A 16,211-nucleotide genomic window follows, 5' to 3' on the forward strand; every position below is an offset into this window, starting at 1 on the left:
AAATCAGTGGAGAAGTATTAATATGATTATATAAAAGTAGCAATGCTACAATATAAATATACTCCTGCATTCAAAATCTTAAATAAAGCACAGAATTATATTATTGTTGCATAACCTGCATTTCACTGTTGAAGAAGTTCATGTTTACTTTAAATACTGTTGGATACTTTAATCTGGAGTAACTAGTAACTATGCTCAAATAAATGTAGTGCAGTAAAAGTAGAATATTGCCTCTGAAACACAATGGAGTAAAAATATAGTTTCACAGAATGGAAATACTCAAGTACCTCAAAAAAGTTCTTCAGTACAGTACTTGTATAAGTGTAGCTCTTAAAAAATCGATTTAAAAACATTGCCAGATAAACAGATAAAACCTTTCAATGTGTGCACAATAACAAATATCGACAGGGCAAAACAGTATGCAAATTCATAAAATTCCCCTTTAAGAATACAGCGAGGGTGATTTATTGCTTGTTTGTACGAGGTTATTACTCGGCAAACTGCTGTACGGGCAAGAAAAACATCTGAGAAAGAAATAAACATCACGGTTAGGTTGATTGATACAGTTTGTTTTATTCTTATTAGTAGCACACGGCAGTCTACATGCTGACAGGCCGACAGATATATAAACACAGACAGTGAAACATGGAAAAATATATGTATTTCATATGAAACTGTTAAAAAAAAATATAAGTGGAGCACTGAGCTGTCGTGGAGAGAAAAGCTTTAAAGGAGAATGTCACTCAATCCAAGATACCATACTTCTGCAGTCTGGAGCTCGATCAATAGTTCTTAACATTATCAATGCACAAAGCCTGAGAGGGAAGACTTGAACAATGTGTGCCATCGAGAAATAAATAAACACAGAGAAGTGGAGCCAATCTGGAAAAACATAGTTACAGACAGTCACTTGTCCTCAGCTTCAGATCTAAATCCAAAACATATTTTTTAAAAACCCGATCAGCGAAGTTGAAATATTTATCGTGTCATTTTTTTTTTGCCAGCAACTGAGAGTCTGCTTACAGAGAAGCAGATATTATACTGCTCTCCATAGCTCCAAAATACAAATATGAAGCAGATATTACATCTCAAACAGGTCAACTTATAAATCCAGAATTTCATTCAAGGTCTTCACAGAAGATTCATAAATAACCCTGTGGCGAGAATAAGATAAAGAATTTAGTCATTACAGCTCATAAACCAAAAAGCTATGAATTTATTCATCTATAATAAATATCTTATTTCCTTCCACTTACCTCTGGATGTCCCTGCTGTCTACAGATGTGACTGCATGTTTGTAAAGCTGCTGCTGGACAGATGTGGCTGCGCTCTTCAAGCCCGCTTTAGACTGCCCCGCTAGATAATTTAGTAAAAAAAAGTGTGACATAAAACAAACTGTGATATATCAAAAGGAGACAATATCTAAAAAAAAAACTCAAATTCCCATCATGTGAACTCACTGTGTTTGATGACGGCTAGGACGTGCAGGACTGCAGCCAGTTCATTAAGACTGCTGATGGCCTCGGAGTCCAGAGATGAGCTGACCTCTGCCAAAAACGCCCTGAAAGAAACAATCAAGAACAAATATGACTTTTAAACTGTGTATTAATCACACTGAGGTCAAATAAATGTATCAAACTAAACAGAAGAATGAGGTTAACTTTTCTAAAAAAAGAACAGAAAAGATGACAGAGAATATTTACCTGGTGACAGCGGGCACTTTGAGGATGACAGAAAGTAGGACACCGGACAGAGGAGGCATGTCCTCCATTGACTCCGGGGTGATCACCTCCTCTGGATGGGTAATCTTTAAAAATAAGAGAACAGCAGCATTCATCATCCCCTTAATTGAATTGCTCAAGAATATAATCAGTCAAGTCCCTTATCATGCCCAGGACATGTGGGATATTGGTAAAAGACAAATGCTGTGTCTCGTCTGTGGTGTGGCTAATACCTTCTGGAGCAAATGTCTCTTCTCCACAACGATGACAGCAAAAACAGTAGAGAAGACCCCGCTGAGAGGTGCTCTGTCCCAGGTCTGAGCCACTTGGAGGAAGCCTGTCAGGCCGGGAACGGCTGACTGACACAGCTAAAGTCAGGGCACAAAGATGGATTCTTAACACAGCCAAAAAAAAAAAAACCCTCCTCACCGATGGTGCAAGTTGTACAGTGCTGGAATACTGAGAGCAACTAAATAGGAGGCCAAAAGCTCCATTTAAAGAAATAAACAAGTGTTGTTTATGTAGAACACTAAACTGTAGTGGTGGTGCTACAAGAATAGGTAAAATAAAATACATAAATCAACTCATCGGGGCTCAAATGTCTACCTGTTTTCCCTCCTCTGGTTCCTTCCTAAGACGGCGAGCTAAGAGTTCAATAATCTTCTGGAAGATGTTGGCCACCACACCCAGAATGACAGTGGTTGCATCTCCCTGATTGTCCTGAGCCTGGTTGTTGTCCTCGGGTACGTAGCAGTCTGCCACCTCCTTCAGAATTGGCAGCACTGCAGGAATACACAGGTATCCTGCGTCTGGAAACATAAAGATGTAAAGATGTTAAGCTAAGGAAACATGATGCAACAGGACTGTTTTATGTGAAATAAATTCTAGCTCCTGTTAAATGTTTTCATTATTTCAAACTGCATACTCTTCCCATCAATGCAGTGTACCAGTACCCTTCCTGTATCGTTCACATAAACGGACATTTGAAACACTCACCTGAGAGGAGGGTGAGCGAGCACAGGTGGAGGATATGACCCTTGAGCGTCTCGTCGCCCAAACCCACGAGCAAAACGTCTCGGCACACTGTCAGGAAACTCTGGTAAAACGCATCATCGTCACAATAATAAAAAATGTTTCACACTCCAAAAAAAAAAAGAGCACTTATTAAAATCGAAAACACAGAGTCTGACACAGAGTCTTGGGGGAACAGCATTTCAGCGTAATGTTCATTTCTGCTGGTAGCTGCCTACGATCCCCCACCAACACACATATAAAAAGGCCACTGAAACACATGCAGGGTTATTCTCAATATCTGATCGCAGCAGTTATGTGGTGGCAGGCCTGAAGAATAATGGCACAAATAAAGAAAATAAGCTCGTTTCAGTATCGCAGTACGAGCGGGAGGAGGCGTGAACAGAGTGTGTGTGGACTGGAGCAGTACAATCTATGAGGAGTCTAAATTTACCGACCAGAACTGAAAGTCCTGGAAGCAGGAGGTAAAAAGGATCTACAAAACTTAATGTCCTGTATAACAACACAACTGTGTATTTTTAATCTACAGCCTTGGTACAGGCGATGTATTAGGGTGAAAATGAGTAAGTCAAAACAACTAAACTGGCTATTTATGAACAAGGAGATGAGGCTTTCCTGCAGAGAAATCTCCTAGCTTGGATTGACTTTACAATTCACATAAATATTATAAATAATAATAACACATGGCGTCCACATCCATCATAAAAATACCTCATATAGTCGTAGAAGCTGTGCGATTATGTTCAGTATCAACATGCAGTCAGAAATGTTCTACATAGAGAGCTCTTTGTTTATCGGTATTTATTTGAGAACACTGGCTAACTATGTGGTGAAACGTATAATCAAACAATAATTTACATCACAAAATGAGACACATTCACACTCATGTGCAGCTGCTGTACGTAATATCCTGTTAGGAAAATATACCCACCTTGTGTGCCTAAATCACACACTTGTGCTGCCGTGGAGAAGAGTATCCTATCTCCCTTAATGGAGACCACACACATTTTCCCTATTTTCCCAAATTAAATGCTAGTGCTTAGTGCAGCCTTGCAAAGTCATTTTAGCTTCACTAATTACAGTCTGGAAAGGCTCAACAGACACTTAGAATATGCCCAACACATATTTGTTTCGGTTCAATAAATTCTTAGTGGAAGTTTTCCAGTCAGAAGTCCTCGAATGACATTTACATAAGTAATAGAAGAGCTCACCTCAGTTATCTGTGCAGCCAGTGGCTGTGACTTCTCTGAATCCTCCTCCTCTTCGTCATCGTTGGTACGTTTAGCCAGGAAGGGCAACACCCTCTCAGCTACCCACGCTGCCACATGCTCCAGTGAGAGCAGGTAGTCTCGACCCTCTGAGGACTAGGAAAGAAGCAAATGGTTTCATTTTGTTTTTACTTTAACTTGTTTTTGTAGTTTAAGAGGGGAAATAACTTAAAAAGAAATGACCACTTAGGCAAGTAACTCAAAAACTCATAAACCTGAGTCATCTGGAAAAATTATTAGCTCTCTCTCCTGCCTCAACACCTACAACAGGGCAGCAAAAATGCATATCACAACTTTGCAGTACTGAAAGTGGTGTTAATTTGTCAGACCAAAAGTCAAAAATCTAAAATGTAATCAGTGAAGGAGCAGCACATCCTGTTATTTAAGAATGTGTGGCATTTTCTTCCACTTTTTTGTTTAAAAAAATGTATTGTTTACAAAAATATTTGAAGTCTATTGGAGTGCTCATTTATGAAGACACTAAGCAGATCCCCAGATGAAACATCCTGTAACTGCATGAGTGTAAAACGGACTGTTGGAACAAACCACTGGATAAATACAAGTGAAAAGTGGGATGAGAATGAAAGCTCACGTTATGTTGCAGATGTGCACCGAGGCGGCCGTAGTACATGAAGACTTTGAGTGCCGTCTCCACGCTGGGAGTTTTAGGATCTTCTGTGGTGGAGCTGAGGTGAGTGTACAGCACTGACTGTTGAGACAAATATCACCCTGATTCACATCTCACGATATGAAATACATTTATATATCCAAGCAGGGATACACAGACTGGTAGGGTAAACTGTTAATAATGCTTCTAAGTTTAATTAAATTAAATAAGAATGAATGGTATCCAACGTACCCTCCAGTTTCCTAGAATTGTATGGAGCTGCTTCAGCGGCCGCTCGCCAAGAGCCAGCACTTTCTCTCGCGTTGAAGTGTGGCTGAACAAGTACTCCAAGTAAGCCAGCGCCAGGTCTGGTTTGGCCTCCACCGTCTCCAGGATACGCACCTTTCGATTGGTGTTCGCCTTGTCCTGAAGTTGAAAGGAAGAGGACTTTTACAAAGAGCAACAAGAAACTTGTGTTTGGATTAAACTAGGGCTGAACACGACTCAGATTTGGCTGTTTAACACAGAGACGCCAAACTAACTCCTATATCAGCAGTTCCTGTTGTGGAAATGCAGCTACATGAACCTCATGTTTTAGTGCTTTTCTCAGGGGCTCACAAACCCAACAATAATTTCAGCCCATTATGTCTAAATCAAAGCAAAATACCCCTTGCTTGGGCAGAGCCTCAGTGAGCCAGTCAGTGACGAGTTCGAGGATGTTGGCAGCCTGGCCCCAGCTGCACATGCAGTCTAACAGCTGGCTGTACTGCGCTGGCACCGCTCCTGGGTCCATCTTCCTCAGTCTGGACAGGACGCCACAGCTGAGAACAAGAGAGCGAGATGAGGGAGGCAGGTTAGACAGGAGCATGTCAGTAGAACAGAAAAGAAAAAGGCGAAAAGCCGAATGTGATGGAGACACCTGAATGTTGGAACTGCAGCTGCAGGCATAAAGGAGGCCAGTTGTATGAGAGGAACAGTACATTGTTCATCCTATAAAACAGTTAGGTAAAGCGTTATAAAAGCACTTGTTCATGGAGGAATAACTGTAAAAATAAAAACAATTCAACACATGCAGGCTGAAGTACCTCAAAGGCCTGGAAGTACTTGGCCATGACATTTCCAAACTTTGCAAAAGTGTACTTCTGGGCCTCTTCATTTTGTTTCAGGGCCTTCTCGACGCTTCTCCACAGGATGACCACGACCTCCAGCAGACGGGACACGACAGCCACGTCTTTCCCCAGCAGAGGTTCAGCCTGCTGAGATCAAACTCTAATGAGGATCTCCAGAAACTCACAGACACACTGTACACACAGTCAAATCCTTTTAGTCTGAGCAAACCATCATTTATTTCTCAAATCTCTCTTACTGTGCTGTTCTCCTTATTGCTGTCATTAATGTCTGACAGGTCGCAGTCAGTCTGGATGCAGCTGTTCAGAACACGGCGAATGGCCAACATCAGCTTTACTGGAAGAGACGACAAAACAATGGAAGAACTTAACGTACTGACAACATACTGAATAATTTCTTGGTTAGTCTTGTACACACAGCGCTTACTTATGTTAGTGGGGGCTGTATGTTTGTGGGCCAACTGGTAGAACTTCCTGGCAGCCATGGGGTTCATCTGGATGAGGGTGATGCACCGACAGCACCACTCCCTCTCCGACTCGTTGACGGGGAAGAAAGACTTGAAGAGCAGATCAACAATGCGCTTGGAAACCGATTGGGAATCAATGGCCAGGCGGGCCAGCAGGTGGTCCATGTTGCACACGTCCCAGAACTGGAGAGTGAAACACAAGAAGCCTCTTTTTACATCTGGCATTAACTTGCATCCTTTGCGTCTCCAAGTAATTTGGCTGAATTACACCTGGATTTGTACCAAGCACTTAATTATGTCTTCAGTATAGACAATGAAATATTAACACATTTCCTCACATTCCTCATCCAGACACTCACACTGTTTGACAAGTTTATGACTTAAGATACTTGCCAACTCCTTGATTTGTCTATTTCATATTCCACTTGTGTAGCTACTGTATGTATTATAGAGACAGGTCATTCATTTTTGCTCCAATAAATATCTTTACCGCCTTAAATAATAGGTTCATCTTCATTTATTATGTGGAGAATATATCCTTTCCAGCATCTTTATTGTCAGTGGGATTCACAAGTATATTTTTTTCATATGATAGTTGTTGTTGTTGAATTTTAATGTTTATTATTGCTTATGGATACTGTTTCTGTTGTATTTATTTTTGCCTTGAATCTTTGTGCTAGATAGAAAGGGTCCACTGCACGGTGACAGGCTTGTTCTGTCATTAACATATATAAATGGACTTGTTATGTTTTATGTTTATGAACTTTAATATTCTTTTCTTTGTCATTTCAGTTACTTATATTGTTAAAACTGTTTTGTTTAAATGGGCAAAGCAAATAAATAAAGTGTTAAAAAACAAAACAAAGTTAATTCCCAGTCTAGGGGCACTGTGTACTTTAAATGGTTTTATAAACAAGAAAAACATGCAACAACCCAACAATGTATAAAGCAAAAAGAAAGAGTACCTTGGCAGCACGCACTGCCTTCACCTTGATAAGCATGTCAAGAAAAGCTGTGCGGACTTTCTCCGAGTTGTCATGAAGGCTGTATTTGAGAGTAGGCAGGAGTTTTTCCAATAGTGGATGGCTGAGAGTGTTGTCCAAGACAATAGTCAGACACTGGGGAAAACATTACACAAACCACAAGTCATTAAATATCCAGCCTGCTGCCAATAAAATCTGTCATGCTAATTATGTCTGCAGTGACAATAATGCTTACAATTTGGCATCACAATACCTTTGGAAAAGAATGCCTAATTATTGCCATTTCTAATATAACTTGATTTAATACTGCCAGTTTTTAAACATGTTCGCAGCTTAGATCTTAGATAAGATTACATAATAGTAATCTAACAATATGAGGCTTCACACCAACATACATCAGGACAGAGAGAGAGACGGCATCTCTTACCTTGAAGACTGAGCACCGAACATCTGGGGAGCTGCTGTCAGCTGCCAGCTCCATCACCAGCTTCTTCAGGAAGTCTGTGATGATTGTGGGAGGGAGCAGCTCCCAGCACTTAGCCAGGATCTTACAGACTCCCAGGGTGGCATTGGAGCGCACAGTGGGATGAGGGTCATCAAGAAGGCTCTGAGGGAGACAGATAGGTGGTTGAAATTTTGGCTCTGAGGTTTGTGTCCACATTATTACAAGATCCAAGAATTAATTTTAATGATATTTTGCCCCCTCTTGAGATCAAAAAGTAGTTGAATGGTTTGAAAGGTTCTTACCATTGCTGTGTCCAGCTGCTTCTGAATGGTCTCATCTATATTCTGGTTGTTTTGATCCGGATCGTGGACTGGGAAGGCCTCAGTGAAAAGCAAAGTGGCGTTTGCGCGCACCTCAAAGTTTGGAGCCTGAACAAATCAAACAGAAAACACATTAGACTAGAATAAAATCCTAAAATACCAGCATGAATGCGGTTAGAAAGCTGTGTCCGTACAGTCAAAGCTTTCCAGAGGAATGGCCTGTAGAGATCATAGAGCATCTTGTCCACCTTGTTGCAGCCCTTCCTTGAGTGGAAATAGCTCACGATCTGTATTTCAAGGCAAGGAGACCAGAGAGTAAACACACACAGTAACAGAATGCACATCACGACTGAAGGTAATGAGTCTACCTGTCGGACTTTGGCATGAACAGGAGATGCTCTATGAAGGAAGATCGCATTCTGCATAAAATCCTGTATGCATGAGCTCTCAATCTGCTCCAGGAAGTCCCCACTAGCCTTCTTCCATGCTCTGAAGTAGATCTCCATAATATGAGTAGTCATGGTCCTGAAGAAAGCAATTTATTAGTAAATAATACGAAGAGAAAATTGACAACTGTCAAGTTGAATAAAACAAGGGTCTCACTTGCTATAAAACTCCAGCTGGTTTTTGATGGTGCCATGAATAACCCAGATGAAGTCAACGTTCCAGCTGAAAAGAAACACCAGGAATCGCTTTCCCTGTGACAATATACACAACATCAGGCTGACAGCTCAAAGACGAAGCCACAACAATGAGAAAGAAAACAGAGACAGTGGCTGAAACACACACACACACACACACACACACACACACACACACACACACACACACACACACACACACACACACAGCGGATAAATATCACTCTACTCACGTCATCGTTTCTAATGTAAATAGGACGGTGAAAGCACTGAAGCAACAAGTCGATTATCTGCTTGTTATCTTCGGATGTGTAGTCCAGACTCAAAAGCACATCATGGAGACTCCAGACTCTTTGGATCTCAGCACCCTGACAACACAGATGAATGATGACAACGTAAGGCCACAGAAAAAGGCCCAATATTGATTTATCGGACATATTACTGGGGTCATATACTGACTGGTTTCTTCAGAATGAAGCTCTTCTGCAGAGAGATGAAGAAAGCAGTGCGACCAAACTTCTCTTTCTCCTTTAGGTCCTTTTTCCACCATGCCTCGCACAGTATGTGGATGTGGAGCTGCAGAGGTGCCTCTGAGACAGGCAGCGACACCAGAACATCTGGGGGAAAGACACAAAGAAGACTCATCTCACGAAGTCATGAAGGGAAAATACTAATCTACCTGAAGACACATCAACTGAACAGAAAGGACACCGACCGTGAAGCCTGTCTGTGATTTCCAGAAGGGCACTGTAGGTATCACCGTCCTGCAGGACCTTTAGGGACACCTCAGCCACAAGTGTCACGCCTTCCACAACAGCAATGACGTGTTTCTGAAGTGAATAAAAGCTGATGTTAAAAATAAAGATACAGCTCATTTGGAAGCAAAATTGTCTGGTTTGTTTTTCATTTCAACACAAATCTAAAAGCAAAAGAATATCAAATTGCAATGCCATAAAAGTTTATGCTATAACTCTACATAAACTGGCTGGTAAACTCACAGGGTCAGCAGCCGACTCAACTTCCATGCCCTCTTCCCTGCCCTTTTCCCAGCGCTCCGGAGGCAACTCCTGCAGGATGTCATGAAGGAGTGAAGCCAGCTTCCCCCACAGAGTCTGTCTCTGGTCTCTGGGCATCTCCTGCACCACCTCCTCCACATCGAAAGGATCCGCTTTGTCCTTCTGCTCAGCAGTACAGACAGGAGGAGGACAGAAACAACTTCAGACATAGAGGACAGACATAAATTGTGACTACAAAAAGGCACTTTCATTTCCAGTAGGGGATGACTTATAGAAAATCAATCTGTGGACTGATTTGAATGAACAGAGCGATGTGATTTGCAGAAACTGTCTGGCATGAAGAAATATAAGACCTATTTCCCAAATGATATACAGGATTTTTAGATTTTACCTGTGCTATATAGTTCACAGTTTATAGCTGCAGGAGTGTGGCAGTACAATATGCTCTCCTGTACTGTTTCTTCTTCAGTGTAACTAAAACATTTACTTACTGTACAAATGTGAGATTTTTGAGTCTTTTCTTTACTTCACTACATTCATTTAATAGTATTAGTTACTTTAAAAACAACATTTTTGCACAACAAAACATATGAAGCACTTTTAAAATATGATGTTTTGTTACAAATTAAACTACCCAACAGGATATACATAGTGCAGCTGATGGCATTTTTCCACTATTTCTGTACAAACTAAACAATCGATTAATAGAAGAAATAATTAACAGACTAATCCATAATGAAAATAATCATTAGTTGCAGTCATATACATAAAGTTAGCTCTACCTCAACTAAATACAACAGAAAACCCTGCTTGTACATTAATGCACAATTAATAATAATCTAATGATTAAATATATAATAGTACAGTCACAGGGGGACATTGTTACATACTTTAAGTACATATTTTCCTGATTATAGTATAAAGGGACTTCCAGTACTATCAGTCAATGTAAACCTTGTAACAGAGTGCTTTTACAGTGTGGTATTAGTACTTTTACTTAAAGTAAAGGATCTGAAAACTTCCTCCAACACTGCAAACAAACTATTTTGGAGGCTGCAGATTGTTATACTGAGGCGTGTGGTAATATTTAGCTTACTTCTTACGTATCTAAGTTATTATATTAACCTATATTAACCTGTGATTGCTCTGAAGGCTTCCTGGTTTGCTATTTAAAAAAAGAAGGGAGCTACTCACATGAAGTTGGATAAAGTGAAGGAAGTCCTCCACATTTTCCTTACAGGCTGCCGTTAAAAACGCCGCTCGTTTGGACATGTTTTCGGCTTTCCCAAGCGACTTTTAGACTCACAGTAAACCTGAAATAATAACAAACACAGCACCATCAACACTTGTACTGTGTTAGCTAAGGCTGGGTTGACTCAACGTTACTGGAAGAAGATCAAAACAAACATGGCAGTCCGTTTATCGTTAGCGGTAAAAGTAGTATTTGCGACCGTTAATCCTCCTAATACAATTAGTATTAGTTGTATTATAACTTCTAATAATCACAGTGTAAAATATGAACCAATAGCTTTGACATTTACCGTTTTATGTATAATTTTGTGAGCCGACAAAAGCCGAATGACAGCCACCCATAACAACAGCAAACCCGCGCAAATTTGGATAAAGTACGTACGGACGTAACGTCATGACGTCGTGCGTCCACTTTTGACGCCGACGTATTGTTGTTGTTCCCTTCTTCTGCCACTTGATGGCGACAAATCACCGCAAATGTCGTGTGTGTCTTAGAGCTTGTGCTTTCTGTACCCTTGTTGTAAGTCTTTACAGTGGCGTTATGCTGTAGTAACCCGGGTTAACACGAGTCCTGGAAAACCTGGAATGTTTACAGACGAGTTTTCCAGTCACGGAATCACCTGGAAATTGATTAAAATGACCAAATATCCTGGAAATATTGTATATTGTCCTGGAATTTTTAATTGTATTATGACCAAATGAATGTTACAGTGAGAGGAAAGCGATTGTCAATAGACCTTTTTCACAGCAGCCATTTTGACATTAAATAATAGGGGAAACACAATTAAGGTAATTTAGTGAGGGGACATGTTGGCTCACTGGGAAGGCAACACTAAATTGAATGGAGCCTTAATAGGCATCATTGGTAACACCCTATGTTTACCCTACTATTTCATATCCAAATGGCTGTGAAAAAGAACAGCAAACAGCAAAGCGTGCCACAAAAGCGAGCTAACACGGAGCATCCCATAAATGATGGCTACTGTTTGTAAGCGAAATGTTGTCCTGGAAAATGTCCTGGAAAACAATTTCTGAAAAAAAATGGGAACCCTGAGTAGCACACATGACATTTACACGTGTATTTATTCATTCTGCTAGGTTAGACCCCAATCCCCAGGGGAAATTTATGCTGCAAGGTTGAATTCAGTGATTTGCTCGAGGGCACTTCAGAACATATGTCATATTTACACCTTAAGTGGGAACAATTCACAGTTTTGCTGCACAGAAGGGACCAAGTTGTAAAAACAAGCAGGACAAAAGACACTCTTTCACAAGAGCAACCATTTATTCTTCAAAACCCATGAGGCATCATTCAAAATAATAACATTAAGAAGGCAAAAAATTACATAGCGTTTTTTTAAGGCACAGGATAGATAACAAGAAAAAGTTTTTAAACGCTCCAACAAACACTTAGGACTGCATGTACAAGCCTGTGACGTTGCTGTGTCATCTTCATAACAAATTCTGGCAATCCCTGCTCATAAAATGCAATAACTGTTGTCTCTGCTTATATTATTCAATTTTGTTCGACTCAACATTTGGTCTGAACGACAAAGTCAAACCCTTATTCAAGTATCCTTTATATTGTTCATATTATACAGCACTTGTTCATAGCCCTAAAATGCCCCCAGGTCTTCATCATCTGAGACAACGTTCAGATCAACCAATATTGCACAAAGTCATTTTAAAATATACAGAGCAATCATTTTATCCTTTTGCATATGTGCATTCCATGTTTGTAATCAAGCATAAAGAACAATAAGAAGTAAACAATCAAAATAACACTGCATGACAAAAAAAAATAAAAAATCAAAGTCAAGACTGCTACTTAAGCCTACGTTTGTGATTGTATCTGTTCCTTTGGTAAGTTTCCTCAGACGACGACAGGATTTGTCACATTTTAACAAATTGAACAGAAAGCAATAACAAGTCTGACAGATTTCATTACAATTTCCGTTGAGGAAACATAATGCCACGAAAACCCCTGCAAAGTCTTCTAACTATATATTAGCAACTTCATATTTACATAAAACAGAGACAAGGCATTTTGTGTGTTTCAAACATGTTACAATATGTTACAATATCCTCTTATCTTCATCATCATTAATGAAATCATGGCTGGAAAAGTCTGAACAAAAATTCTTGCATGCTGAAATAATTCATGTAAACTATACGAAAAATGTCCATGAATGCAACAAAATGATGTGCCCTTATATTAACAAGATCACTATATTACAGCAGAGAGGTGGTTTCACTATGTGAGGAGGGGGTCTTGAATATTCCTTAAGCCTTGAGACGAGAAACCATCTTCACTCAGATCATACCTGCAAGAGAAAATGATAAAACAATATATATTTAAGCACTAAAATAGGCGAAAGAACTCACTCAATGCTGCATAGGGCGAAAATAAAATACAAGTTTACCATTGTGTCCAACCTTTTGATATATCCTCCCCACTTAAATCTACCAGCACCTGCAATTTTGAACAAAAAAGCAAAAAATGAATTATGTTTGGTACATCTAACTAGCTCTGCTGCTGGAGAAAACTCACAATAACAACCAGAAACAAGAAACCTGCTGGAGTTACCTTCCCCAAAAGCCCTTTATGTTTGGACAGGATGCTCCCTCCGTTCTTCACTGCTACATCCAGAGTTCTCCTGTGGAGCTCCACCATAGATACACTGAACTCAAACCTATAAACAAACACACATTTTATACAGATTTTACGATCAAATAAAAATGCTTCATTATTTATTAACATATAAGTGTCTCTAAACCTATAAACCTTCAAGAAAGAGGGCCCAACAGCTGCAGGACGCATCTGTTGGGCCCTCTTTCATAAATATCACACACACAGAGATAGTAATAATATCTAAACCCACGTTTGATCATAGACAGGGTTAAGGGTCCTCTTCATCGTGCTGGTCTTCCTCCTCCCCGTCCGGCTCTTGTCGGGCAGCAAATAGAGGCGGATGAAGGGATCTGAACTGTCTTTGGTGAAGGCTATCAAGTTACTGAGGACACACAGGACAAGATTGTTTCACTCACATGTTGCCAGGCAACTATTGTCCATTAATGCTTATATCTTGGTAGCTCCAAAGGACGTAAGAGGATGTGGATACTGAAGAATGACTAGCAACATATTACAATAAATGACAAATATTTGGGCTGAGGACAAGTCTGCCATATATCTTACAAACAACCAGTTAAAATGGAGTATATCATGGCTGTGGACCTCACCGGCAGGCGTGCACCACCACAATGAGTTTGTTCCTCTGGGAGCTGTGTCGAACAGTCAGCTGGACCTCACCCAGGGGGTACTGGCTGGGGGCCGAGCCACTATAAACACACCAGAGTAACTCAGTGTCACTTCCACAGACTGCAGCTGAATTCGTACAGCATGGATAATGCAGGCACAGATGGTCTTACCTTGACAGGTAGTCAAATCAAATATTCATAAAGATACATTTTCAAAACAATCAGGATGACATTTCATCAGAGGCAGAGGCAGAATTTATATGAGGCAAAATGAGGAGGGGAAAAAATACAAATTAAGAAATGGTGAGCAATATTTCAGCAGAGACAGGAACCGTTCTAACAATAATAATAGTATCAGATGTGCCATTTACTTCTGCAGCTGGCGAAGCCTATGCTGAAGCTCCAAGGTGGCGAAGGGCAGGGAGATATCCGAGGCCAGGCTGGGTGTGGACTCCTTATGAGGCAGGTGTTTCTGGGAGCTGGACATGCAGGTGCTCAGGTTGGAGGTACTGGCTGAGTACGGCTCGCCGTCCCTTTGTTGGAGGGTGAGAGTGGAAGCGTCTATAGGTGGCGGAGGCGTGTGTGGAGGCAGTGGGGAATCTGAGGCTGATCGTCTCTGGGAGGGGGTGGGGGGGCGGGTGGCTGCGGCACACTGGACTTCCTGACCTGGACGAAGGAGGGCTGGTCTGAGGATACCTGCTTCTCCAGGGACAGGATCTACAGAAAGACATGAGGACATTACTGAGGATAATGAATAATAACTACAGTTACAGTGCTTGAATAAGTAAGAATAGGTGAGTTTTATCATTTCACTCCAGTAAAAATACTGTAACTCAAGTAAAATATCTTCCCAACTCCATAAAATGAAGGTTTTTTAAAGGGGATTTGGTTGGGTTGGTGGTTTAACATACAACCTTACAGTGATAACAATCTGCATGGTCTGAGTGACTTATAAAGTAGTCTTTAAAACTCCTGATACTGCTGAATAATTTCAGGTATTTTCAAGTGTTTGGTCAGCATCTTGGCCAAATCTGCCTCATAGTGCTATCTGTCTTTCTATGATGGCTCAATAATCCTCCAAAGCCATTTCCCTTTTTGAATATCCGTCATGAATCTTGCTAAGTTGGTTGTGATCCAATACAGAAAAGCTATTTCAGTGCAGGTCAATATTTTGATGCGGCTGCAATCATTCTTTTATTTGATCAGTTGGGATGATTCAGTTCAAGAGAATGCACTTTGTTTTGTTGTCATGAAGGCCAATGTAATTTACTATTTGCTATGGTATCCTGTGTTTTTAGGCAGTATAATAAATGATTCCAGTCTGAAACATAGGGTCAATATTTCATTAGTAGTGTGTCATGGCAAAGTGCCTTTATGAAAGGAGTGAACGTTTGAGTTCAAGGGTTAAATTGGGATTTGTCTAGTGAGGTTGGGAGGGTTGGGTAACTCATTTTTTAAATGGTGCATCACAAACAAAATTCCATTCACTCAAATTTCAGAGACATATATCTCAAAAAAAATCAAACTTTATCTAAAAAAAGAAATACCCCTAATATTAGTTTTTTTTTTTTTTTTTTTTTTTTTGGTAATTTGTACGCCTAGACCCAAATATACGGCCAGTGGTGAGGATGTTGACTTTTTACCTGGCTGCAACACTTTTAGCTTCAGTCTTCTGGCATTATATCACACATGTAGTCATCATGTGCCTATTTAAAGGGACAGTTCACCCCTAAAATTAAAAAATACATCTTCCTCCTGTTACTTGTAGTGCTATGAATCCATAGGATTGTTTTGGTGTGAGTTGCTGAGTGTTAGAGATACTGGCTGTAGAAATATCTGCCTTCTCTCTGCTCTTCTTCTTTCTACCGAACTACACCCGCCAACCACTCTGTGCAGTGATACACAGAAAAAAAAAAATATGGAACTGCTCACAACAAGGTCTGTGTTTCTTGATTAACCAGGTCATTATTTCAGGAAAGAAACATTGCTGTTGAGTTTTTGGTTGAGTTAGGCACCACAAGCAGAGTGCCATCTTGGCTCCATTATATTGGAGAGAAGGCAGACATCTCTACAGC

The 16,211-nt window shown here is 40.4% G+C and overlaps 2 protein-coding genes across 3 annotated transcripts in view; both read right to left on the bottom strand.

The window, feature by feature from the left end:
* Positions 1 to 553: 553 nt before the first annotated feature.
* Positions 554 to 11,254, bottom strand: ncapg2 (non-SMC condensin II complex, subunit G2). 2 transcript variants are annotated; one of them, XM_051411173.1, is made up of 27 exons: positions 11,169 to 11,254; positions 10,822 to 10,940; positions 9,610 to 9,789; positions 9,327 to 9,441; positions 9,071 to 9,228; positions 8,845 to 8,979; positions 8,574 to 8,668; positions 8,339 to 8,495; positions 8,165 to 8,257; positions 7,953 to 8,078; positions 7,633 to 7,812; positions 7,188 to 7,340; positions 6,183 to 6,405; positions 5,995 to 6,092; positions 5,714 to 5,881; positions 5,548 to 5,618; positions 5,296 to 5,449; positions 4,881 to 5,054; positions 4,614 to 4,730; positions 3,965 to 4,117; positions 2,718 to 2,817; positions 2,328 to 2,530; positions 1,955 to 2,089; positions 1,704 to 1,807; positions 1,461 to 1,561; positions 1,257 to 1,356; positions 554 to 1,154 (listed from the first exon to the last, which is right to left on the bottom strand). In XM_051411173.1, exons 2-27 carry the CDS (start codon positions 10,897 to 10,899, stop codon positions 1,103 to 1,105), a joined length of 3,423 nt encoding a protein of 1,140 aa, XP_051267133.1. In that variant the 5' UTR covers positions 10,900 to 10,940; positions 11,169 to 11,254; the 3' UTR covers positions 554 to 1,102. The 2 variants fall into 2 exon arrangements, with proteins under 2 accessions (XP_051267133.1, XP_051267132.1); XM_051411172.1 differs by having other exon boundaries at positions 5,714 to 5,884.
* Positions 11,255 to 12,144: 890 nt separating this feature from the next.
* The window catches only part of esyt2b (extended synaptotagmin-like protein 2b), a 31,415-nt gene continuing 27,348 nt past the window's right edge, over positions 12,145 to 16,211 (bottom strand). The window contains 7 exon segments of the mRNA XM_051410930.1: positions 12,145 to 13,202; positions 13,302 to 13,351; positions 13,466 to 13,571; positions 13,761 to 13,892; positions 14,119 to 14,217; positions 14,508 to 14,784; positions 14,787 to 14,853. Of these exon segments, the coding sequence (XP_051266890.1) occupies positions 13,133 to 13,202; positions 13,302 to 13,351; positions 13,466 to 13,571; positions 13,761 to 13,892; positions 14,119 to 14,217; positions 14,508 to 14,784; positions 14,787 to 14,853 (801 nt within the window). The 3' untranslated portion in view covers positions 12,145 to 13,132.

Source organism: Dicentrarchus labrax, unplaced genomic scaffold (assembly GCF_905237075.1).
Source record: "Dicentrarchus labrax unplaced genomic scaffold, dlabrax2021, whole genome shotgun sequence".
In the NCBI taxonomy this organism is placed as follows: Eukaryota; Metazoa; Chordata; class Actinopteri; family Moronidae; genus Dicentrarchus; species Dicentrarchus labrax.

Bases quoted from the DNA above. Each gene is read 5' to 3' on its own strand.
- ncapg2 (XM_051411172.1), bottom strand. From the start codon at position 10,899: ATGTCCAAACGAGCGGCGTTTTTAACGGCAGCCTGTAAGGAAAATGTG. The intron at 6,093-6,182 runs GTAAGCGCTGTG...CGTCTCTTCCAG, and splicing joins TACAGCCCCCACTAACATAA to TAAAGCTGATGTTGGCCATT. The intron at 1,155-1,256 runs GTAAGTGGAAGG...TTCTCGCCACAG, and splicing joins GACAGCAGGGACATCCAGAG to GGTTATTTATGAATCTTCTG.